At 45.8% G+C, this 23779-nt stretch overlaps 1 protein-coding gene and 1 long non-coding RNA gene across 3 annotated transcripts; one reads left to right on the top strand and one right to left on the bottom strand.

The window, feature by feature from the left end:
* On the bottom strand, window positions 1-9248 carry LOC135292981 (RNA polymerase II elongation factor ELL2-like). Of its 2 annotated transcripts, XM_064407006.1 has the most exons (9): window positions 9124-9247; window positions 7587-7831; window positions 5605-5729; window positions 5131-5221; window positions 4430-4751; window positions 2656-2722; window positions 983-1154; window positions 486-530; window positions 1-346 (listed from the first exon to the last, which is right to left on the bottom strand). In XM_064407006.1, exons 2-9 carry the CDS (start codon window positions 7764-7766, stop codon window positions 248-250), a joined length of 1101 nt encoding a protein of 366 aa, XP_064263076.1. In that variant the 5' UTR covers window positions 7767-7831; window positions 9124-9247; the 3' UTR covers window positions 1-247. The 2 variants fall into 2 exon arrangements, with proteins under 2 accessions (XP_064263076.1, XP_064263075.1); XM_064407005.1 differs by lacking the exons at window positions 1-346; window positions 486-530 and having other exon boundaries at window positions 544-1154; window positions 9124-9248.
* Window positions 9249-21552: 12304 nt separating this feature from the next.
* On the top strand, window positions 21553-23096 carry LOC135292984 (uncharacterized). Its single transcript, XR_010355128.1, has 2 exons — window positions 21553-22871; window positions 22979-23096. It is a non-coding gene; the product is annotated as an uncharacterized LOC135292984 (long non-coding RNA).
* The last annotated feature ends 683 nt before the right edge of the window (window positions 23097-23779 follow it).

Below are 23779 nucleotides of genomic sequence, written 5' to 3' on the forward strand. Positions count from 1 at the left end.
TTACCAATAGTGAGATTTCTTTATTGTTAATAGTCAATACTATCATCTTTCAACTTCTTAAAATTACTAAACTTCTTTGAACTAATCCTACATTTTTAAGAAATAATCTACTCCAAAGTGCTAACATAGCCTATGAATCTGTACTAACTTAAATAATCCTAAAAACCTAATCTTCTCATTGAAATAAAAAATCCAGATGTCACAGATTTCACCAGGCTGAAGCAGATGTCTGGTGCCAGTACTCCACTCACTGCTGGTCAAATTCAGAAATGCAGCTCTGAATATGGGCCAGCTTCTTGTGGAGGTACTGGCACCTGCTCCTCATTTCAGAGTAGCTGGGGCTACCCTGTGAAGGAGAAAGCAAAAGAAAATCAGGGCATGCAAACACTTCTGCAGAGTTTAGAATCTGATGTCCTTTGCTTTAAGAAAGCCCTGAGGCAGAGTCAGCAGCTGCCATGGCCCTGCAGGTCTGGTGTCACACGTACCTGTTGTAACTGCTGATAATCTGCTAGGATTCGATGACGAAGCATCTTCAAGAAAAAAAAAAACCACAACCAAAAAAACCAATCAGAATGTTTCACTACCACCTTAAAATGCAAACTTTGGTAAAATAGTAAAAGTACACTCAGTCTGATTCTAGAGATTTTCTTCTCTGTGAGCCACCACTCTTCTGGGAGGTTTGCAAAACAAATCTCCATCTCCCAGCATCACCCAAGATCTGTAATTAAGCCTCTCCATAGGCAACAGAAGCAGCCCATGCTCTAAGACTCTGCTTGGGACACCTCTCGTGGACAACTGTTTCTTCATAGACAGCTCAAACCGGGGCTTTTGGGCAGGGACTTGCCAAAATCAGACCCAGCCCAAGCAGTGTCTGAGCATATTTGCCAGTTCCACAGTTTCCCTTTGTCTCACTGAGCAGCTCCAGGGAATCCAAAACACTGATATGATGAAGCACAGTCTTCATGGTTTTATCCTTCTTTACCTGATAAGCTTTGGAGCCTGGAGTCAGAGACTTCCATTGCTCCTGAAATTGTCTGAATTTCTTGATGGTCTTGTCAATCTTAAAATATAAATTCCGATATTCCTCATACTCTGCATTGAAGTCATCCTTGTAGTGCTGGCGTTGCTCCAAGGAGACAATGGCTCCATATTTTCTAAAGGAAAAAATGAGACCATTTTTCTCCGAGTGAACTCTAAGAGAACATTTGAGTGTGTTTCAATTCCATAAAACACACATATAATTTGACACCAAGCACAGGGTAATGTCAAACACAGACACCCAAGCTTTGAGGCAGTGGCTCTGGGACTGAGAGTTTCTGCTTTCAAGCTCGTGTGCATGAAGAGAATGTGGTCAGGTAGATCTGGGAATCTGCCACATTTCTATGTGGCCCATTTCTAGTTCAAAATCGCTGACATTGTAGAGGTTTCCTTCATGAGCAGGAGCACATTTAGAAATTATGTGCCCTCATTTCAAATGTCAAAGGAAAAACAAACACAGCAGCTTCAGGAAGAGAAGAAACATTACTAAATTATAATCTATTCCTATGCTGGAAAAACTTAATTAAGTTACATATGACTGCGAAAATTCATTTGCAAAATATTTTTGTAAAGGAATGTATTAATGGAGTTGAGTGCACAGAGTTGGACTTTTGAGCTACATTCTTGCCTGTCTAAGGGCAAGCAGAGTTAATGATAATATTTGATTCTTCTAGTGGACAGCAGTTACATCACTGACCTGGGAACTGAGGCATTTCTAACACACAAAAGGAAACAAAGCCACAAAAAAAACCTCTAGTCAAGTCAGAAACTACAAGAAGAAATACCCAAAGCACATCAGCTCCTCAGGAGGGCAAAACTCATTAATGCTTAAAGCCACTGATGGGAGTCAAACTTTCTTCATTCCCTTCTCCCTCAAATCAGCAGGTGTGAGGTTTATCAAGCTCATGATACAAATCCAAGATGAAGTGGCAATGAGAATAATAGATGCCACTTCCCAGCACTCTCACTCTCAATGCTTCTGCTCCTCTGGGCCTGAAGGTCTGGTTCTTATTGGATGACAAAAACTCCCTCCACATCGGAATCAATTCCTTCAAACCACCCTGAGATTAATATTGACAAGCAGTAAATTGCTAACAAGTTGAAATTCAGTAGCAGGACAGACAACATCCTGTGCCAAGGATGCATGCCAGGCCTGATACACCTGACTAGCAGGATAATTTTGAAAAGAAAACCACAGATGCCTTTCCCCATTTTGGGCGGTCCCAGAGCAATGTGAGCCGGGGCCCTGCCGCGCCTGCTCCAAAGGCCGCAGCTGCCCCAGAGCCCCAGAGCTGCAGGAGGCCTGGCTGCCCCTGCCAACACCACTGCCCTGACACAAGCTGCGAGCAGTTTCCAGGGCTTTATACCACACACACACTTCTCCCTCCTCTCCTGCAAATGCCATGAGGGGATGCAGCAGCACTGCTGCAGCTGAGCCTGTGCAGCTGCACTGCCGGAAGGGAGGGCCCATCCGGGCCTAACCCACCTCGGTGTTCATCTCTGCTCTGAGCCTTGGAGGCCCAACAAAACCTGCTCAAACTCATCCTTTCAGTACAGCAAAGAGATGGACACTGCACCCCACTGAGAGTGGCAAGAGTGAATTGCTATTTTACTCACCTCAAGTAGTCTGCTTGGTTGCTTGTTGCAGAGCATGTGGAGGCAATGGAAGGATCTTTTCTTGTTCCTGCAGAAAAGCAGAATTTTGACACTCTTCATCAGGACATCACTAAAAGGCCAAAAGATCCCCATTGGACAGTCTTGAGAAAGTCCTTCAGTGCTTTCTTTTCACAATAAATTATTCAGAAGAAGCAGTAACATATATTAATGGGACACACACAACCTTTTCCACAGTAGCCTGTCCTGGGGTTTAGAAAGAGGGAATGGCCACTTTATCCTACAGGTTGTGCATTCCCACAGTGTTAGCCCCAGCTATATATTTTCTCATATATAAAGCATGAGGTGTCATCTGCAGAGCCATTCAATTCTTGCAGCAACAGATGCAGCTTCACAAAAGACAACAGCTTGAGAGAGACCAACATCGAAGTTCTAACAAAAAATGAAGAAAAAAGATGAGTTCTTCTCATGCCATATTTTTATCCCCACTTCCCTGCCAATTCCAGGGGCCCAAACGAATCATGTTCAAACTCAGCCATTCTTGCCAACCTTTAGGCCACCTGAGCTTTAAATCTTGAGGAAAGAGCTGTTCGTGTCACATTCCACTTGCTTTTGTTGATTTTAGTGTTCAAACTATTACATGGTATAGCAGAAGTATAAAAGGAAGTGTAGAAGTGGTAATAAAAGTGGACAGAAATACCAATAGTCAGAGCATGTTCAATACAACTTGCCTTTGCTGTGAGCATTTCATTTCCAAAAGTGCATTTGCTCTCATGGCTCAGTCCACACAAAAGCTTCAGCCTAAGCCCCAACTTGAAACACAGAACAGATTTTTCCTTCACCAGCTAGGCAGAATTTTGTTACTGCCTCCTGTTAAAAGCTGCTCATGTGTTTATGGATTCAAGCAGAAATCCTTCAAAGGCATCCCAAGGTTTGCAGGTGCCGTGTGCATGTCCAGAAGAAATGTGGGAAGACCATCTCAAAGCACCTGTCTCTACAAGCACACCAGCACTTGCAAGAGGCATCTGCACACTCTAAACCTGCCTCCACGCCAAACCCAACTTGGAATTTGCAAGGTCAACCTCCAAAAGAGACAAGCGACAGATTTAACAAAGCAACTGAACTCTGCCCTACTGCCTGTGTCCCTGTCATCAGAAATCAAGTGTTCTTTATGCATTTCTGTTTAGCTTTTCAATGTTGATTTCAGTCTGTACCACTTCCACAGCTCTTGAAGAAAGAAATTATGCAGCTGGCATAAAGAAGAATTCACAGTGTAGTTCAAAGTAGAACTCCAGGAAACCACAGCCCAGGTTTTATAGGTTTTTGTAGCTTTTGCAGCTTTTGGTATTTCCATAAACTGCCGAGACTGTGGAAAATCACTGCTTCCATGGCTTCTAGCCCAAGATGTAGGGACAGCTGTGACCACCCTGTGGATACCCCAATCTTGGTCAGTATAAAGGTGGTACCTCCAGAGAGACTTGGGAACCCCCACCACCGAGAAGACCAAGGATGAGGAAGGAGTGGCTGGATGAAAGAGGGCCCATGTCGGGATGATATCTTCCTGCTGAATGTCTCTCTCTTCCACTCACCCTGCCTGTCTTCTCTTATTTCTTTCTGTCTGCCTAGTTTTGCATTTCCTGTTCAATAATATTTTTACTGTTGACTGTGGAAAAGGGTGGCAGTTGCACCTTAATTTGGGTTATTAATCTTCACTTAATAACCAAATTTTACACCACAGTTATGCACACAGGAGTCAGGGAAACCAGCACATTAATACCTTCATCGAAATCCAAGGGCTGCAACTGCTTCAGCCTCCCCAGTTCATTTGTTTTCCCATTTGAATTGGGGATCTCCTTTTCCACCCTGACAGGTGCTGGGATGGTAGAAAGATGAAATTTCTCTGTTTGTTGTACGACATGGGTGGTGGGGGAAACGGAGACAACACTTGGAGACATGTCCAAAGGATAAAGAGATGTGGAAGGCAAAAGGAAGGAAGAAAAGAGGCCACCAGCTGCTGCCTGGACATGACTGGGCCGGTGACCAATTCTCCTCTTCTTGCTCGTCACAGGACTGGTCAAGTCGGAAGCCAGAGGACGTTTCTGCAACAATAAAAACATAATTCATTCATGAACCTATGAGCAGGGTCAGCTTTTGCTCCCATTCTGAAAAGGCAGCATTTCTGAACTGGCCAAGGTTGAAAACACATCTTTCTTAACTAAAAAGAGCATTCCAACCAGCAAGTACTGCAGGTAAATACAGGCTCTATCTCATCCCTCCTTTCTCATCTTAGCACTTAGCAAGTCCTACTTCAAGTCTGGAGCTAAAATGCTTTGGGAGAAAGACACTCCCATTCAGGAGCTCCATCAAAGTCTTTCCCAAAAGGGAAGATCCTGCACATTGACATCACAGCTTTTACACCACCAGCAAGTCTGCTAAAATTTACCATACAGTCCAGAATATTAAAAATGCACAAAATACCTGAGCAGGTCTTGCTGGAGTGTCTCTCTCAGAAGGTCCCAGAGATGTCGCTTGGCTGGTGTTGGTGGTGTTCTGAGATGGAGCTGATTTTCTGTATGGATGATCCAATAGTTCATGTTAAAAAGCCTAAATAGCAACTGTCATAGTTGTTTCCATGCAAGGAAAACAGACCTTCAGTTCAGGACTCAAAGAACCAGCATGAAGCTGAGTTCAGGGAGCTTTAGGCAGGATATCAGGAAAACATTCATGGCCCAGAGGGTGCTCGAGCACTGCAACAGGCTCCCCAGGCCAGTGGTCACTGCAGAAAGGCTTCCAGAAGTGTTTGGACAACTCTCTTGGGTACTGGGTGTGATTCTCATGGTGTCCTGTGCAGGACCAGGATCCTGGCAGGTCCCTGCTACCTCAGCATATTCTAAGAATCTTGGCTTTATATCCAGAGCCTTTTTTTCCTTTTCTCCCAAAGACTGAACTTACCCAGAAAGTATTAACTTCAAATTCTTTCTGTCTATGTCAGTGTAGCCAGGCCAATCAGTCTGAAGGGTGTGAAATAGATGTTCCTTCAGACTGAAGGAATTCTCCTTTGGATTCCACTTGGCTACCTATGGGCAGACATTTCAGAAAACTAGTCTTCATTATGATTGCTGCATGCACACTACAGAAATATGATTGTTGCTGAACAGCTGTTTTTGAGCACCCAATTTGAACTCAACAATGTCTTTTTGCACAGAGCTGAATTATTCCTCTATCACATGAGTTTTAAGCCATATTAATGCTTCACCAATTGGAAACAACCAAGCATCTCCATTCATATCTGGCAAGCGTTCATTTGAAAACAACATTTAGTGCCACAATGTGTAAGGAGAGGGAGTGAGGCCCAGAGTCCCTCTTCATGTGGCAGGGCCAGACTTCATTCCAGCAAAGTCCTGCCATGAGAAGGTCGTGCACATGCCTTGATGATTCCTTTGAAAAGAAATGTGGTTCATACCTTCCTCAAGACAAATACAAAGTCTACTTATAAAGGTAAAATGATGGAGTAAAACCTCAAGAGCATTGATATCAAAAGTGCTGGTTCAGACTTCATCAGCTGACACCTGCTCAGAGTTCAATAGAAAAGCCCATTGGAACGTCTCCATCAATCTGATCCCTGCAACACGCTGAATAACTCATCTAATACACTGCCACCATCTGTCACAACTTTGATTTTTCTCCTTGAAGACGTGGTAGACATTTATAATACAGGTCTGTGTTGATGTACATTTCTCCACAGATGTAAAAAATATAAAAGTAACAAAGATACCCAGAATCAGGGATTCACTTCCTAGAAGCAGAACTCAGGTTGTATTGGAAGGGAGGCAAGTGTGTGTGTACCAGATCTCAGCAAGCTCACACTGCCCATTTGAGATTTATACAACATAAACCCCCACTTGCTCTGATGTCCACAAAAGCCTGAGAGGGCATTTCAGGGTGCAGGGCTGCTCACACAGCCCTTTCAGAATTCAGACCCTGAGGCAGTTCACACCTCATCCAGCACATTGCCTCCAAGGCACTCTCCTCAAACATTGCAATGGAATAGGAGAAAATGTTTTCATCCTTTACCTTCTAAGGGGCTGGGCATTGAAAATTTATAATCAACTTGAAATCTAAATGGACTACTTCAGCTGAGATGGCAGAACATGGCTCTCATAATATTGTGAATGTCTTCAGGGTGAAAAAACCCTGCCACTGCCCTGGGCAACCCAGCAACAAACTTCATAGGTTCAGGAAATGAGTTCCTAAAAGTCCCTGTGGGATCAACTGAAAGTGTAGCCATGTTGAGTTTTCCTCCCTTGATTAGGTTCCAAAAGACTTTTAAATCTCCAAAAGATGGAGATTTAATCCACGTGACAGCAAAGAAACCCTCTGCTCAAAGTTTGGCTACCACCTCTATAATGGAGGATTTGTCTGGAACAATATTTCCTGGAAGGCAAACCCCACAGATCCCAGCAGAAGCCAAGTGCCCTTGATGGGCCACCAACCCTATTCAAATGAGATACTGGCCTCTGCAGTTCCTGAATTTCTCTGCTCTGCAACTTATCCCAGGAACTTTTAAGTGCCATGACAAACCATTTCCCCCAGTCAAGGAACCCCTGTGAAGTTACTCCATGAAGCAGTTAAACAATGCATGGAAAAGACAGGGGAAGGAATAAGGCATGAGGAGCAGCAACATTACAAAGTGTTACTCATTACCAGCTATTCTAGCAAAACAACAATGCCCAAAAGGTTTGAAGTTTGCTTTCTTTTTGTCACATGGACTTGCAGCTTGAGACCTCTGGATAAACTTGATGGAAAAACTTAACAGGGAGCATTTCCTAACTTGCTCATTACTATCTAATTGAAACAGTGGAATAACAAGTGACAATTAGGAACAAAATATTAGTGTGGTGGAAAAATTGCTGACATCAACTCCACAATCTCACCTGCTGAAGGATCTTCCCAAGGGTGCCCTTGTCCTTTTGCATGACTCCATCTCTCTGCAAGCGAGCAAGTAACTCTGGCTTCTTGTAAGTCCTCAGAGCAAGCAAATGAATCACCCTGTCCCTGAAGGGCCGGCGATAAACAGCACTGCAAGGATTCTGTTCACTCTCTGCAGGCTTCATGGGCTTTGTTCTCTTTTTCCCAGGGGCAGGACATGAAGCATTTGCTTTGGCTCTTCTCACATCATCTTGTTTTCCCAAAGGAATGGAAAAAAGAAAAAGAAGTGTCAAATGGGAAGCTGGGAGAAGGCAAAAAAGTTGATTTTAAATGATGATGGATATTCCAGGGAACAGAGCTGATCTTGAATATCCTTCAGTGATTCTGTTTCAACTCGGCATATTCACTGATTCTGTGACAAAGCCCAGTCCCAAACTGCTACTGAATGGATCATATTGCAAAGGCACCCTGTACCCTACCAGCAATCAGACATGTCCCACCTGAGATTCTCTGTGCCAGCCCAAAGCAGAAGTGGCCCCAAGTTCCACAATTGACTCACTACTGCCAGCCTTCACACCCAGCTACTGAATGTTAAATATTCCCTTAGGATTTACGTAGACCACCACCAAGAATCACACAAATCTTCATTCACATGTGAAACAGAATGTCCCGAATGAGAAATTCAGAAGTTTAGTGTTGTATCACTATGGTGCTGCCTCAAAATGCTCTGCACTAGGCTAAGGCAGAGCAAGAGCTGCACGTGCAGGGGCAGGGATGTCCCTGCAGGCAGGTGACCGCAGCCACAGCCAGGTGAGAGCCTGTTCTTCTCAGGGCAGCTGGCTGTACCTGGCTCAGCTCACTGCTGCAGGCAGCACCACGGAGTGCCTGCAAGGGGAATGTGCACCTGGTGTCTGCCTGGAGCCAGGCTCCTTGGGGAAACAGCACTCAGAACAGGTTAACAACAAATGGCAGCACCTAAGCACATTGTGCTTTGTCGAAAGTGATGGAATCTGCTGGGAAGATGACATCAATGCCTTCCTTCCAATATCCTTGAAAAGAACCCAACACAGTATTGTGGCAACACTGACTTATTAATGACCAAGACAAAAAATTAAATCAAGCAGAGTTTCCCATATTGACCTTATGAAATTCTCTGTGCGACTTCCTCAAGGTCATTTTCTTTCAATTTCCAATTAAATTTAATGGATAATGGCAGTGCCTAGGTACTGCAAAACCAACACATTTGCTACCAAGGCAGTGAAATTAGGTACACGGAGTGGGTCCAAACCATGACATCCATGCTCCAAATTCCAGCCCATCAAGCAGTATGGGAACAAGGAAGGACTGGCAGGTTTCTCAGGGGAAAACAAACCAGTGCCTGAATGAACTGACAAGAGACTGCAAGGCTGACCTGAGGCCAAACCACCTCCAGCTGAGAGCTCTGAACACAAGACATCCCCGGTCCCAAGAATATACTGCAAAAATGAATTGCCAAGTTGAAAATCTTACAGGCATTGAGCAAAATATGAAAAGCAGCCATACCTCCAAGTGGGTTATACAATTTGACATCCTGCACACTTCCATTGTGCAACACCTCGCGGGCATTTGGCTAAAAGGAAGAAGAAATTTTCTGTAAAATCTTCAGCCAACTCTCCACTACTGCTGATTAACTAGGCCCTTCATTTTAAACAAGAGCTGCACTTGCAAAGGTTTGCTGTCCCATCACTCAAAAGGGATGCTTTGACACAGTTCTCCCTCTGAAAGCAGCCAGCTACAAAAGTGCCCTGAGAGAGCAACCCTCACTTAGCCTCTAATGCAGCCAAGCCTTCAAGCAGCAAGTCATCTTTTCCCAGTTGCTGGAATTTATAGGCACAGGCTTCCCTTGAAATCAAGTGCCTGAGTACAGTTGAACTGGTCAGTGCTCAGCTAACAATCCAGGTGAGAGTGGTTCACAAAAAGATTAAGAATTCGGGGCAGGACCCAACACTGGGATTTATCCGGCACTATGGAAGTACATCGTGGAGTCAGCTCCAAGAAGAATTTCATCTGCATGAGGTGAATTTCAACTCTCAAGAGGCATGAAAACCCTTTCTCTTTTCCTCAGCTCTAGATGCAATTTTGAATAGATGTGAAGTGGAAACAGTTTCTCCTTGGTAAGACAGATATACCAAAATTGGGGTTACTTGGCTGATGTAATCATTTAGTACAAATTGTGTCACATTCCAGTGGAGTTTAAAAATCTGTAAAATCTTTTTCAGCCTAAGTACATTTTTTAACAAAAACAACTGCTGCCATCCAACTGCTTCATTCTGAAGGCACAACTGGCTGAGTTGTATCTAAAAAGTTATGACAAATGGACTGGAAAATGTGGACTAATTAGCATGAGAAAGGAGACATCAATCCCAAATAGAAGATAGAATATTATTTAGTGGAACTGAAATTTAGAACCAATGAAAGTTAATTTCTATGTTTACTAAAACTGTATCAAAGAGTGGAAAAGCATTGAAAATGATGTGCATGTGGCTGGAGTTCTCCACTAGGCATCACAACTGGGAATATACTAATACATCCTCCTAATACTAGAAAATACTGTTAGAGAGTTTCCTTTACCCTGACATGTTTGGTGAGTGCAGTACAACGTGGAACAATGAGAAATCCATGCATTGTGGCCAAGAGCCATGCCCAGGCATGAATTTCCCAAGTGTCCCAGCATGGAGAACATGTGACTTTCACTGGCACCTCCTCAGTGTCATCCCTGAGTGCCACATCCATCAGAGAACCTCCCACTTCCTCTGGCACCTCCTGTGTGTCATCCCTGTGAGTGGCTCCCATCCGGGCAGCTGCTCCAAGGGGCCCTGGAGCAGCCGTGGGGCCCCAGCCCTGCCCAACAGGTCCCGCGGGCTCAGCAGCACCTGACACCAACACCATGGCCAAGCCCCCACCCCTGCCAGCCCGCAGAGCCCCACAGCTGCCCCTCACCTCTTGGTCCTGGGGCCTCTGGGTCACCCTGACGGGCACGGCAGTGCTGCTGGGGGCCCTGCGGGACGCAGCGCGCGCTGGGGCCCTGCGGAACACGCTGGATCCTGCCCAGGCCCGCAGCTCCGCCATCCCGCTCTGCCTCGGCTGCTCCCGCTGCCACAGACACTGATCCTGCTGCAAAGGCTGCAAAATGCAAAATCCTTCTTAGCAAAATGTGTTCCTGGATGTTTGGCCTTGGTGGCTTTCCAGGCTCATCAAGAACAAGGGAGATCACCTCCATGAAACAAGAAGCAGCCACCAAGCTCAAAGGGATGGCCCGGCCTTTGAAAGGCAGGTTACTTGTTGGCTCAATTGCCTTGGTGAGGTGTAGGGCTTGACAGCCTTCAGTGACCTCAGGCACAGGGGAGGTTAGCAAGTCTTGGGAAGAAGGATGCACCTCTGATGGTGGACACAAAGAATGCCGGATTTATGGACACAAGGACATTTGGCAGAACCCCCGAGAAAAGGAACAAACTGATAAAGCCAACACAGCAACTGTGCTGCATCAGCTGTGACAGGGTAAAAGGCCATTCCAGCAGGAGCAGACCATGGCCACCCACTCCAGAAACCTCTCACTGTGAATAAGGGGGAGACTGAGCATGCAGACTATTGACCATGAGAAGTGAGAGGAAATTATCTAACAGTAGACAAAATACTAATTATAAAAATAACTAGGAGACTTGCAGTCAATGAACACTAATTCCTTTCTTTGCTCAACTGTATAAATACTAAGACACTCTGGTTCTTGTGGTGCTGGCTTTGTGAATTTGCCCCTGAGCCCCCCCTTTCTGCCCAGAGCTGTAAATAATTACCTCCACTCAGTGTGTGGATCGGCCTCTTGAACAACGAGTGCCGGAACCACCAAAGCTGGAACAACACTCGCTGTCGCTCTGACACCTCCGCTCTGGCTGCAGCCGCCGAAGGGTCTGAGCGGTCCTGCCGTGTGCCGGTGACAATGGCCACGTGTCCTTGGAAACGGGGAGTTCCATGTTCCAGGCTGGGCGGGATGTCACCGAGGAGCGGGACGTGTCACAGTTGGGGCAGAGGGAATTCACAATGGGCACAGGTGGGGAATGCCCTGCCCTGGCCCATGACTGACTCAGCCCATTTCCAAGTGCAGAAAGGGGCACTCCACCAACCCCAGGTGCTGCAGCTGTGCAAACCAGGCCTAGTGAAGGGTTTCTGCTCTAACGTGCTGCACTTGGCTCTCTCGGAGGCGAAGGAGCAGCTTAACACCTCTCACCAGGGCAGCAAGGTGCAGCCCTCCCAGCACTGGGCACTCCTGTCCTGGGCCCTTCAGTCTGTGAGGCTTCCAGCACGTACACGGTCACTCAAACATCATCTCTTTGACAAAACCGCCCGACCGTTCCTCAACCCTCTCTCCTAAAAGGAAACAAGCCAGCAGCATGCCCAGGCCCCCACAGCCTCTGCAGGAGGAGCTGACATGGAACAGCCAGCTCTGGCTCTGATCACAATTACAGGCTGACTGCAAGTGGCCATTGAAGTTATTGACACATGGTAGAAAAACATTTTATATTCAATTTATGATGGTTTTGTTGTCATTTCCCCCATACCCAGGATTATTCCAGATTTCAGGAAGCTGGCAACAAAAATAAGTGCCAGCCATAAGTTGTCCAGGCATTACAGGGAGAAGTAATAAAACATCTTGTTTAATATGTGTTGAATATTACCATCCAAAGCTCATTTTCAATCATATCTTGTGTTAGTTTTGAAGTCCATGTCTATATCTACCCATGTCTCATCTCCTGGCTGCCACACTCACAAGGACAGTGTAGTCTGGGGACACAAAGGGAGGAAGCAATTTGTCCAACACCAGAGCCCAGATCTGTAAAAGAACTGCGTGCCCTTTTGGGAATGACTGGATATGGAGCCCCAGTTACAGACTGTTGGAAAAGCCTTTGTATGAACCATGAAAGGAATCCATGGAGGTTGTTACACTGGACTCGAATGTTCAGCAGCCTTTCCATACCTTTTAAAGGTTATTGATGACAACCCCTGCTCTGGAGTTACCAGATTTGATGAAAACCTTTGCACTGTTCATCCACGAGTGCCTTTGCCCTGCACAGTAGCCCCATATTTAGCTCAAAGAATGGGAACGAAGGAAGAAACCCTGTGGTATTTTGGGCATATTTCTCAAAAAATAACTAAAAAATATACTCAAGGCATGGTCAATGCACCTCGGAGCAGGAACCACCATGGTCCTGATTGATAGAATATACTTGAAAATAAATGGGAAAGAAAAGTGATAGTTTATGTGCCCAACATGGTTACGTCTGGTTCAGCACAAAAAGGAGGTCACTGGTTATCCCTGAACAGAAACTGAAAGTAACAGGTGGTACTCCTGGAAAAAAAAAAACGTGGTGCTAAAGGCAGCTACTGCCTTGAACCCTGAGTAAAGGTTACAAATTACTGAATTTGTTACAAGAATGCTGTTGATTTGATATGCAGCAATCTGGCATATCATCAATCAGAAAAATGGATGTAAGAATGGGAGAAGACTAGAAGTCCCCACTCTAGGTGGGACTGGCTTTCCTCATGACTACCAGACCTTTAAAGGCTTACAGAAGTATTTATAACCCATGCTGGAATTGTGGCTGTTTGCATTTTTTTCTGTATGATAATTCATTGTATTTCAGCTTTCAGGAGATGTTTTGCAAATATTTGTAATAACAAACATTCTTATCCTAGAAAAGAAAATTAGTTTTAGAAGTGAGACTTCCAAGACAAATCTTGAAAGGATCTCTGTGAGGGATTGTTGCAAATAGCTTAGGAGGAAGGAGTGGGTAGTAGAACTCTGAAAGCTCTGAAACCCTCTATGCCCCAAGCCAAGCCAGAGCAATACAGTTTCTTCAAGAACACATTCTGCAGCTCAGATAACCAAAATGAAAATTACTACTATATGGAAGACCACAATGAAAGGTCAACAAAAGTCCAAAAGCTCAGTGAACACGCAGGGTCTCTAAAGATCCCCAGCTAGACCCTCAGAAACTAACTGTGCAGACTCGAGCAATTTATACATATTTAATGATTTCTGAGAAACGGAATGCCTGTGTGCTGCATACTACAGTAAAGCACAGCAAGCTCACCCCAAAGTGTGCGTGTCCCCGCGGTGCCTGTGCGCCAGCAGCAGGTGTCACTTGGGGTCTGCCCGGTGTCTGCGTCTCTCTGTTCCCCAGGGTTTCCCTGGCTCAGGAGATCCCCCGTTCTCCACGCTTGACTGCTCCACTCTTGGCTGTGCCTCTCAGAAACAGGGCTCCTATTGCATGAGTGAATGCCTTGAGAGCCAGCCCCTCAAACACTTTCTTTGTCCTTGCTGCACATGTGCCTACAGCGACACGTGGGTCACCTTTCTGCCAGTTCAGGATGTGCAGAACTGCACTTAAGTGCTACTTCTGTTCAAAGTTTTCTGGAGGCAAAAAGGGAGCTGGGGCGGGGGCAGAGGGGCTGATGTCAATAAGTGAGCGGTTGTCCTCAAGTCCCTTTTGCCGGGGCAGATGCCATGGGGGTCTGTCACCCAGAGCAAGAGCCAGGACCCGCAGGAAGGATCCTGTGTCCTGGAGGGTGATCCTCCACACAGGAGGGTGATCTTTGCAGCAGCTTGGAGGAGCACGGCCAGGACCTTGGGGTAACTGGATACCACCTGCCACGTGGCAGGGGCAAATGGAAGGGTTTGTTCTTCCTCCACCTGTGTGCTGCAAGTCACAGGCTGTGCCAAGTTCTGTGTGGAGAACGATCACGTGTGACTCGTTCGCCTCTTGTATGCTCTCCTTTTAGTGTTGTTATTACCGTTTGTGTTCTTTTTTCACTGCTCTTTCTAGTAAATTGTTCTTATCTCAACCCGTGATCTTTACCTATTTGTGCTCTTCTCTCCATCCTGCCACAGGGAAAGTGGTGGGGAAGTCAGTGAGGGGCACGTGCTCTGAGGGATATCAGTGTGAGCACTCAACTGGGGAATACCATTCCTACACTGCAACAATGTGGAAAACTCAGTTTCCTAAGTTACTTTCCTTGGCTAGTCCTACAGGAAAATCAGCCTGCTGAAAAGCAACTGCTGTCATTGAACTGAAAGCCTGCTAGGTAACACTTGTTTTAAAGTACAGATTTAATAAAGTTACACAGGAAGCAAAAATTAAATATTGCCAAATTGTCTTTATAATAACATTTTCAATTATTTTAAAATGTAAGATGGGAGAAATTTCTGTGAACTTTTTCCAATCCCACAGTGACAAAGAATTCTATAAAGCAAATTACAACTGAACATTTTCAGCCCCTAAAAAAAACTTTAGCAAAATAGCAGAAAGAGTTACATTTCAGCTGCATTTCCAAAGCAGATGGTTGACTTTAATGCTTAAGGCTACAGAAGGGGAAATGAGAGAATCTGTGTGTTGAAAAAAAAACCTGTAATGGAACTGTGCAAATGCATTCTCCTCCTCCCTGAAATTAAAATTCTCATATTTAAAATATCATTGAAAGTTGAGGCCAAAATTTCAAGCGACTTGGTGTCAATCAGCTGTGTTAAATCTTTGAAGAGAGCATTAATGGTCTGGTTTCACAGGCGCCTGAATGAATGATGAACAGAAAATCTGTATGTTCCAAATTATACTGTCTTGGATAAGTCAGATTTTCCAAAGATTCAACAAACAGGTTTGGGTTTGGTTTATTTTCTCCCGCTAAAAAGAGCTAAAAGAGTTCATGCACTCGCTTAGTCAGGTCAAGGTTCTGAAGGTCACTCGGCCAGTATTGAGGTCACAGACAGGAGATTCCAAAAAGATGTCGTTGATTTTCAGATTTTCACAGACAAAATACCAAGAAAGAAAAAATTGAAATCAATTGAATTCAGACACTGCTTTGCTCTCCATGAAACCACAAACCCACACTCTACCCTTCTCATCAATACAAACACAGAAACACTGGCAGCCTTGGTTGGCAGAAGATGGAAAACTGTCATTTCCAGACACTCACTGAGAGCAGGCAATGTGAAAGCCCCGCCCTGGGTTTCACAGCCACTCCCCTCCTGTGCCCATCCCTTCAGGGCAGGCCCAGCATCAGGACGAGCTGTGGAAAGAGCTGGTGACAGTGGCAGGTCCCTCTGCCCAGGGCAGAAGGCACAGCACCTCTGCTCCTGGCTGGAAAAGGGGCCGCTTGCCCAGCTAGACCTGGTGTCCCAAAAAGAGGAGGGGCCCTGGCCCCAGGGCTCTCCCCAGCCCTGCAAGAGGCCAAGCCACCAGCAGCTCTAGCAGGGCTCTTGCAACTCTTTACTCAAGGAAAAGGAAATCAATTGGTATTTCCCTCACACACTCCCTAGACACTGGTTTCTCTCCCTCCTGATGTCCTTCCCCTTCCCCTTGTGCCCCACTGTGGGTGACACTCCTGTGCTGGGGGCACAGCCAAGGGCCCCTGCAGTCGAGGGCCATGGCAGCAGTGCTGCCTCTTCCCATAGGAAATCCTGCTGCAGCTGCCACACCTGCAGCATATCAGATGCCAAAGGCAGAGCGGGCAGCAGGAGCAGCTGCTCTCTCACAGGACCATGCCCTCAATCTTCCTATCCAAACATCTGGATACACAGTGACTCCACAGCCCGAGGTAATCCAATCGGGAGCACTCCCCTCTGATGTTCCAGCCCAGAATGCAGAACTAATTTCAGTCACCCGAGCTTTGGAATTGAGTAGAGCAAAATGAGTTAACATTTGAACTGATTCATAATATACCTTTGGAGTGCTACGTGCACATGGGATTTCTGGAAAGAAAGGGACCTTTTGACCTCTCAAGGCATATCAATCAAAAATGGAAAACAAATCTCGGTACACTTGAAAGTATCCAGAAACCAGAGGAAGTTGCCATCAGGCATTGCAGAGCACACCAAGTGGATAAGACCAAACTGGAATTGGGGAAACATTTAGCCAACGAGGCTGCAGAAGAAGACATGTTAGAAAACAAAGCTTTATCTTTAATATCCTTGCCAGAGATACCTCTCCAACTAGAAAAACCAGAGTATAATGCTAGGGACTGTCAATTAACTGCAACTGTAGAATTGTGATTTGATCCACAGGGTTAGACAGTTATCCCAGCTGGGCAAAGAGTAGTCCCAGAATCACTCCTGTGTGAAAAAATGGATTGCAAACACAAAGCCACTCATTGGAGTACTAAAAAACTTTGGAAACATTTGCAAAAATCTGTAACTGGGTGTGAAATGGCTCAGATTGTACAATCAAGACTCCAAAAGTGTATCATTTGTAAAAGAGACAACTGTAGCACAGCTCACAATGTAGTGCTAAGAGCCATACCATCTGGAAGTGTTCCAAGCGAATAGTGCCTGATAGATTTCACTGAATTTCCCAGAAAATGGGGGTAAAAATCTCTCCTAGATCTGGTGGATACCTTTTCCGGGTGGCTGGAAGACTTCCCTTGTCTTACCAATCAGTCTAGGGAAGTGGCTAAAATACTGTTGAATCAAATAATACCTAGATTTGGGGTACCTTTGGGAATGTCATCAGATAGAGGTTCCCCCTTTCTTGCAGAAGAGGTACAAGAGGTTAGGAAAGCCTTGGGAATAGCTTGGGATCTTTGTGCTCCTTATAGGCCCCAAGCTAGGGGCAAAGGAGAGAGAATGAATTATACAATCCAATTGAACTTGGGTAAAATATGTCAGGAAACCTCCTTGACATGGTTCCAAGCCTTACCCGTGGCTCTGCTTTGAATTAGGGTTCAGACATGGGGCACCAGCAAAATCTGGCCCTGTAAGCTGCTGTATGGTTGACCCTACCAAGTACCACACATTTCCAGAAACACACACATATAAGGAGAGGTTGATTTGAATAATTACCTCATTTCTCTTAGCAAAACTTTACAGGACTTACAGCGAGCAGTGGCGATCTCCAGACCAACAGGACTGGACATACCAGTGCATAAGTTCCAACCAAGGGCTTGGGTGTACTTGAAAGGCTGGGGAAGCTGTTCTGCTACAGCCAAAGCAGGGCCTTCTCAACTTCTCTAGACAATATTGCTGCATTGAAATGGATAGGATAAAATAGTGGATACATTATTCCAGAATCAAAAGAGCCAAAGCCTCTTAGCTCAAGACAACATTTCCTTGGGATTTGAAGAAATCTGGGCCAAGCTTACTTCATGGTTACCCAGCTGGACTTGGTTAAAACATCGGTCTGTAGCTGTTGTAGTGCCTTATCCTGTAAGATGAAATTATAGCTATTTAGAAACTAGTTCCCATAAGGAAATTTGTCTCAAGAAAAGGGGGCACTTGATAAGGACCACAGAACAGAGCAGCACAGCCTTGAAGAAGTGGATGAAGGATGTAACTTCTTTGGCAGACAGAAGTCATTCAAAACACAAGCAGGATGCCAGCTCATTTCTGCAAGGCTGACAAAGCAGAAGTTACTGTGCAAAAAATGATACTGTGCTTAGTGCAAAGTGGGGGTGAGGAACAGCCACCTAAAAAGGACATTGGATGTTGAAGACAGACCCCAAAGAATCATATGAGGACTATTGAGGGGGCTTCCAGCCGGGCTGTGCCCGGTGGGCTGCCTTGGCCAGGATAGCTCAGTGGTGCTCAGCACAGCGTCTGAGTTCCCAAGCAGCTGCCAGCCGCAGGCAACCTAAGCAAGCTCAAGTGATATCAGCTCTTAGTGATTATCAGCTCTTTGTGATTTCAGCTCTTTAGCTTGCTGGTGCCACAGCAGACACTGGGAGAGAGAGGGGAAGCGCTGTGTGACGTTCCAAAGAATTCTTCATTGGTGTCTTCTATGAAGGTTCTCAGTGACAGCTCTTCTACTAGACCAGGCAGAAGTTGGGGTTTATATACCTTACAGGAGTTTTGGAAATTGTCCAAGAGTAAGGATCAAGGGAAAGTGACCTATGGGCTTACAGAGAGATAAGCAGGGTCCGAAAGGCAGAAGAGAGGGGCTGCTAAGGCTCAGTCATCATGACTTGGCATTTCCTAGCTCAGGCTTGTGGCCTCCAAGGAAGCCTTGCAGGCCCTGGACCTGCTGTGGTGGTTCAATAACGTGACATGAGGGAGTTCCCCCAGGGCAACTGGGATGCCTGAAAGAAGTGAACAGCTCACCACAGCCTGGCCCGCTTGGCTGCTTTTCCTTCTGATCCTCCTGGGGAGGCTCTGACATTTCCTCTTCCCTGATGGAAGTGCAGCTGCTGCCAAGGGAAACGTCCCCATACTGACTCAGTGTTCCGGACAGATTGATGTCATTGGCAAAATTCCCTCTCTTCCAAAGGATTTTAATTTTCTTTGGCTGTACTTTGTATGGCTGCAGGTCACATTTCCCTTGATTTAAGGGAAGTATTGTGGCAGCTCTTGAAGAAATTGCCTCTGGAGGAATTACTCAGTTCTGCAGTCCTCATTATATGCCCTGTTCTAAAAAACTGTTATGCTATTTTCCCTCTCTCTGTGTTTTCACACTTGTTCAACAAGGTTTCCTTTCTAAGAATATTAATCACAATATCCCAGAAGCTTAAAGTGCTTGGGTATTTTTTATCTAAGTATTTACAAAAGAGCAATTTTTAATGAACTGTATAAATGCTGGATATAAGATGCAAATGTAAAGGCAAACGCAAAAAAAAAAAAAAAACAAACCAAAAACAAAACCAAAAAAAACCCTTCGGCATTCTCTCAAAAACCTTAAGAAAAAACCCCATGTACTCTATAAAACCAGATAATTAATCTACATAATACAAAAAGAATACAAAAAGTTCCAGAAGATAAAACTTGTACCACAGTGCTGCACAGAATTATATTATTTCAAGCTTTTTGCACTTCAGGGGCAGTATCATTCTTGGAACTGCAATGCTCTGAGCATGTTCTGCTTACCATGGCAGATTTCTGCTCTCCCCTCGTGCAGATCATTGTCAGAACCCAGGGCACAGGGGAATGTTTCTCTGCCTGTCATGATATATCCTGATCCCCAGGAGAACACTGCTTTTAACCTTCATCCATGGAGAAAGCTTCCAAGACTTTGGGATGAATTGGAATCTATGAGTGTATGAAATAGATAGTTGCGTAGTTTATCAAAGGGTAAAAAACTTTGGGTTTTTAGTATGGAGGCAGATAGAACACAAGATGGAGTGGTTTTGGGCGTTGTCAGATCTCCTTGTTCTTCATCTACTCCCTTTTCTCCACTGTTGCAAGCACAGAGTGATTGGTTAGAAAGAGCTGCAATGCAGATGTTGCGTGAACAGACACATAATTACTGATAGAAAGGTAAAAATAAATATGTTCTAAGAGTTAATTGGACAAAATAATTTTAAAAGACTCCGAACCTGTGTGTCTTGTGACTTTTTGGTGCATCTCTCTTTGTACACTAAGTCTTGTGTGCAGAGAGTGTGCTGAACTGTTGATAAGAGAAAAAATCAACAACCTGAAGACTGAAAACTCAGAAGTCCCATTTCATCTCAATCCTGGCACAGAACTTTTTAGGGGTCTCTCCATCAGGTGATCCATGGGGGAGTTTCCACAGATCACCCTCCCAGCCAAGGCTGAGTGCAGCCACCACAGCTCGCAGCACCTTCCCACACAGCAAGAACCTGAATGAGAGAGACGGATTCCCCCAACTGCTGTGTGTTCTAACACTGCCACCTCGCAGCTGCTGAAAGCCTCAATTTCTGTGCCCTTTTCTCCTTCCCAAATGTTACATTCTGCATCCAAACCTGCAAACCATTCCTCTCCTCAAGGAGGAATTTCTACCCCACCTGTATTTCAATGCCACCACTTGGCTCAGCCTCCTTTCCTTAGACCTACAAGTTTTTTCCCAGTGTGCGAAATGCCTCCTCTTTAGAAAGGTATATTCCAGAACTTGGCAAAACAGCAGGGGTGATGGATGGATTGAGAACAGCCCTGTGCAGAAGGACTGGGCCATCCTTGAGAAAGGAAATACTGGATATGAGCTGGCACTGTGTGCTTGCAGCCCTGACACCCCTCTGTACCTGTGCCTAAACAGGGATGTCCAACAAGTCAAGGGAGGGAATTCTGCCCCTCTGCTGGAGTGAAAGCCAGGAACAGGATGCCTGTGAATGTTGTGGATGTCCCATCATTGGCAGTGTTCAGGGTCAGGCTGGATGAGGGTCTGAGGAATGTGGTCTAGTGGAAAGTGTCCCTGACCATGGCAGAGAGAGAAAGGCCCCAGACCCTGAGGAGTCTCCCCACCCCTGCCAGAGCCCCCCCTGCCAGTAGCACCAGCAAGGCTCCTTCAGCCCCTTATTTCAGAGACAAGAAAGAAATTGTTGTTATTTCCCCCACAGAGTCTCTGGGCTCTGCTTCCTCAGCCTTCCCCTCGTGCCCCACCACGGGTGGCACTCATGTCCTGTGGGGCACAGCCTTGGGCCCAGGGCCATGGGGGCAGCACCTTTTCCCACAGGAAATCCAAGGCTCCAATCTCTCTGCATCTCTCTGCATGGCGTCTTGTCACTTAAGAGAGTCAACAGCCCCTCCCAGTTTGAGATCAGCAGCAGCCTTGAACTGGGACATTTAACTGCAGCATCCCAATCTTTGAAAAATCCCCACCTTCTCCTCCAGCCGAGCTTCCAGCTGTCCCTCACTTGGTCAGTTCCTACGAGGTGTCCCACAACAACACAGCGAGGCCCACAAGACCCTGCTGGCAGCCTGGCTGCCCTGATTCAGACACATTTTCCCTTCTTCCCACAGTTCTGCAGCTTGAACAATGGGAAGGGGCCCTTGTTTGGTCAGCAGTGAAGTGTCAGACTGCACCTTGCTGGCTCAGTGCCCTTCCCAGGCTTCAGGATTCAGGTGGGGAAGACAACTCAGCACAGGCAGGAGGAGAAAAGTCGAGCTGCACCCCTGGGGCACCCTTTGTGTATTTGCAGATTTCCTTTGTTCAGGGGCCTACATGCTGTCCTTGTCACCTCAGGGGTGCTGCCAGCATGGAGGAGAAAAGGCAGGAGGAGAAAAGTCGAGCTGCACCCCTGGGGCACCCTTTGTGTATTTGCAGATTTCCTTTGTTCAGGGGCCTACATGCTGTCCTTGTCACCTCAGGGGTGCTGCCAGCATGGAGGCCTGGCCTTGTCATTGTGCAGATGAAAGAACTGCTGCCAAAACAAAAGGCAGAGAGAATTCCTTCCTGGGTTTGGAGCCCCCTGGACAGGATCCATTCTACTGAGCAAGCAAGGCTGAACAGTCCCACAGCCCTAAACACAGCTGCAAAGTGTCCTTGTGCCCATCACCCTCGATCCAGCAGGGCTGCAGAGAGGACAAACTCTGACCTTTAAACCAAAAGGGACAAAACCTTGTACAGGGCCTGGCCTGGAAGGCCTGGATGTGATGGCCGCTCCCAGGGAGAGAGACCAGAGGCCCTGTGAGTAGAGACCAGGACTGTTCCCAGGAAACCATGGCAAGGTGTCAGGAGCAGGCATTAGAGACAGGGCCAGGGAGATGTGATGCAGGTGGCTGAGGGAGAGCATCATGGAGATGTAGAAATTGAAACTAGGAAACAGGATTTCCTTTATCTCTGACAACATGAGCCTGCACGGATGGAAGGCCTGCTGTGTCATCACAGTGTTAGAAATGAACTTTTAGATACAAATAAATGGACACACAAAGTAGTGGAGGCAAAAGAAATCTGTTTATTAGTAACAATTCACCTGAGCTGCAGGTATGCCCTCTTTCCCCCAAGAGCCAAACACACACACCCTCCAAAACAAGCACTATATTTTATCCCCTTTCCTGGCCAGGGGCAATCCCTGTCCCCTTTCCCATTGCCTGGGTACTTGAGAATTTCTATTCTCTCCTCACCGCCTACTTTTCTGTCCGCATTCCTCTGATCCTACTTCCTTTTTGGTCAGGTCTTTAACCTGGCTGCTTTCCCAGCTCACAGCAGCACCCAACAAATTAACTGGAGCAAATCCAAACCAGAAATAACAACACACAGAACCAACTTTCATTGTTTTACCTAATAACCTTTTGGGTTCAGCAAAATATTACCTCATCTCTGACAACAGGGTAGAGGACTCTGATGTCACCAACCTCTGGATGATGACATCAGGCATTGCTGGATTGTGACCTCACCTTCTCTCCCTGCTTATCTTGGGGTTCCAAGGAGTTTCAATGCCTTTTGTGCTGTCACAGGGGTTGGAGGCTGGTGTCAGAGAGCAGTGGGCTGTGACATCACAGAGGGATGCATTGTGACATTGTGCCCCTCAATACCAAGGAATACTTTTGAAAACTACTTCCCAAAGTGAATCTTTCTCCAAGCAGATGGACTGGCAAAACCCATGTACGATCAAGTGATAAGACGGAGTTTGTACTCTCACAAATTTGTTTTTCCTCCCAAGACCTCTGAAAACCTCTGATTTTTTTTTTCTGATTTTCTTTCTTCTTTAGAATCTGTGAGCAGAAGACAGGAATATTTTTGCCTGTTGGAAAAATGCCATAGCAATGTGCTCTTGACTAGGCGCACTCTTGTCCTTACCATAAAGAAAAGACACTGAACAAAATGAAACATCAGGGATTTCGTGGGAGCAGATAGGAGAGACAAAATCTCTTTCATTCTTTAAGTTGTCTGGAATAATTCTGCAAGTTTGCAAAGTGCACAGAGATGCAGTCACTAGAATGAGGCCATTACTCTCATCTGGCATCCCTAAGCCTTTGCCTCAATTTTCAAACAGTTTGCAAGTGAAGGATATATGCAAGATTTGTCTAATTAGTAAAGATTCCCTTAGGGTTTGATGTGTGGGGATCTCTGCCATCCCAGAAGGCATGCTGAGACCAATTTCTTTGGTTTCATTCCCTCACAGAAAAAAAAAAAAAAGAAAAAAAAAAGAAAAAAAAAAGAAAAAAAAAAAAAAAGATGAGGCTCTTTCTGTGCCACGCTGTGGCAGCTCTGCCCTCTCAGCCTTTCCCTTGAGCCCTTTGGTTCTTTTCCCTGAGCCTTGATCCCCATCCTCAGCCAAGGGCCCCTGGAGCCCTTTCCAGGGCTGCAGGAAAAGCTCCCTCAGCCATGACCACAGAAGAGCTTCAGGAAGAGTTTATTGTCTCTTGCTGTCTCTTAGACAGAATTGGTATGGATCACCTTGGAGTTGTAGAGGAACAAATTTTCAGGGACTATTCCTCTTCAAATTTGTTTTGTTCTAACCCGGAAGGAAGACAAAGAGGAGTGCAGCGGCGGCGGCTGGCCTCTGAGTC

Source organism: Passer domesticus, unplaced genomic scaffold (genome assembly GCF_036417665.1).
Source record: "Passer domesticus isolate bPasDom1 unplaced genomic scaffold, bPasDom1.hap1 HAP1_SCAFFOLD_60, whole genome shotgun sequence".
Classification (NCBI taxonomy): domain Eukaryota; kingdom Metazoa; phylum Chordata; class Aves; order Passeriformes; family Passeridae; genus Passer; species Passer domesticus.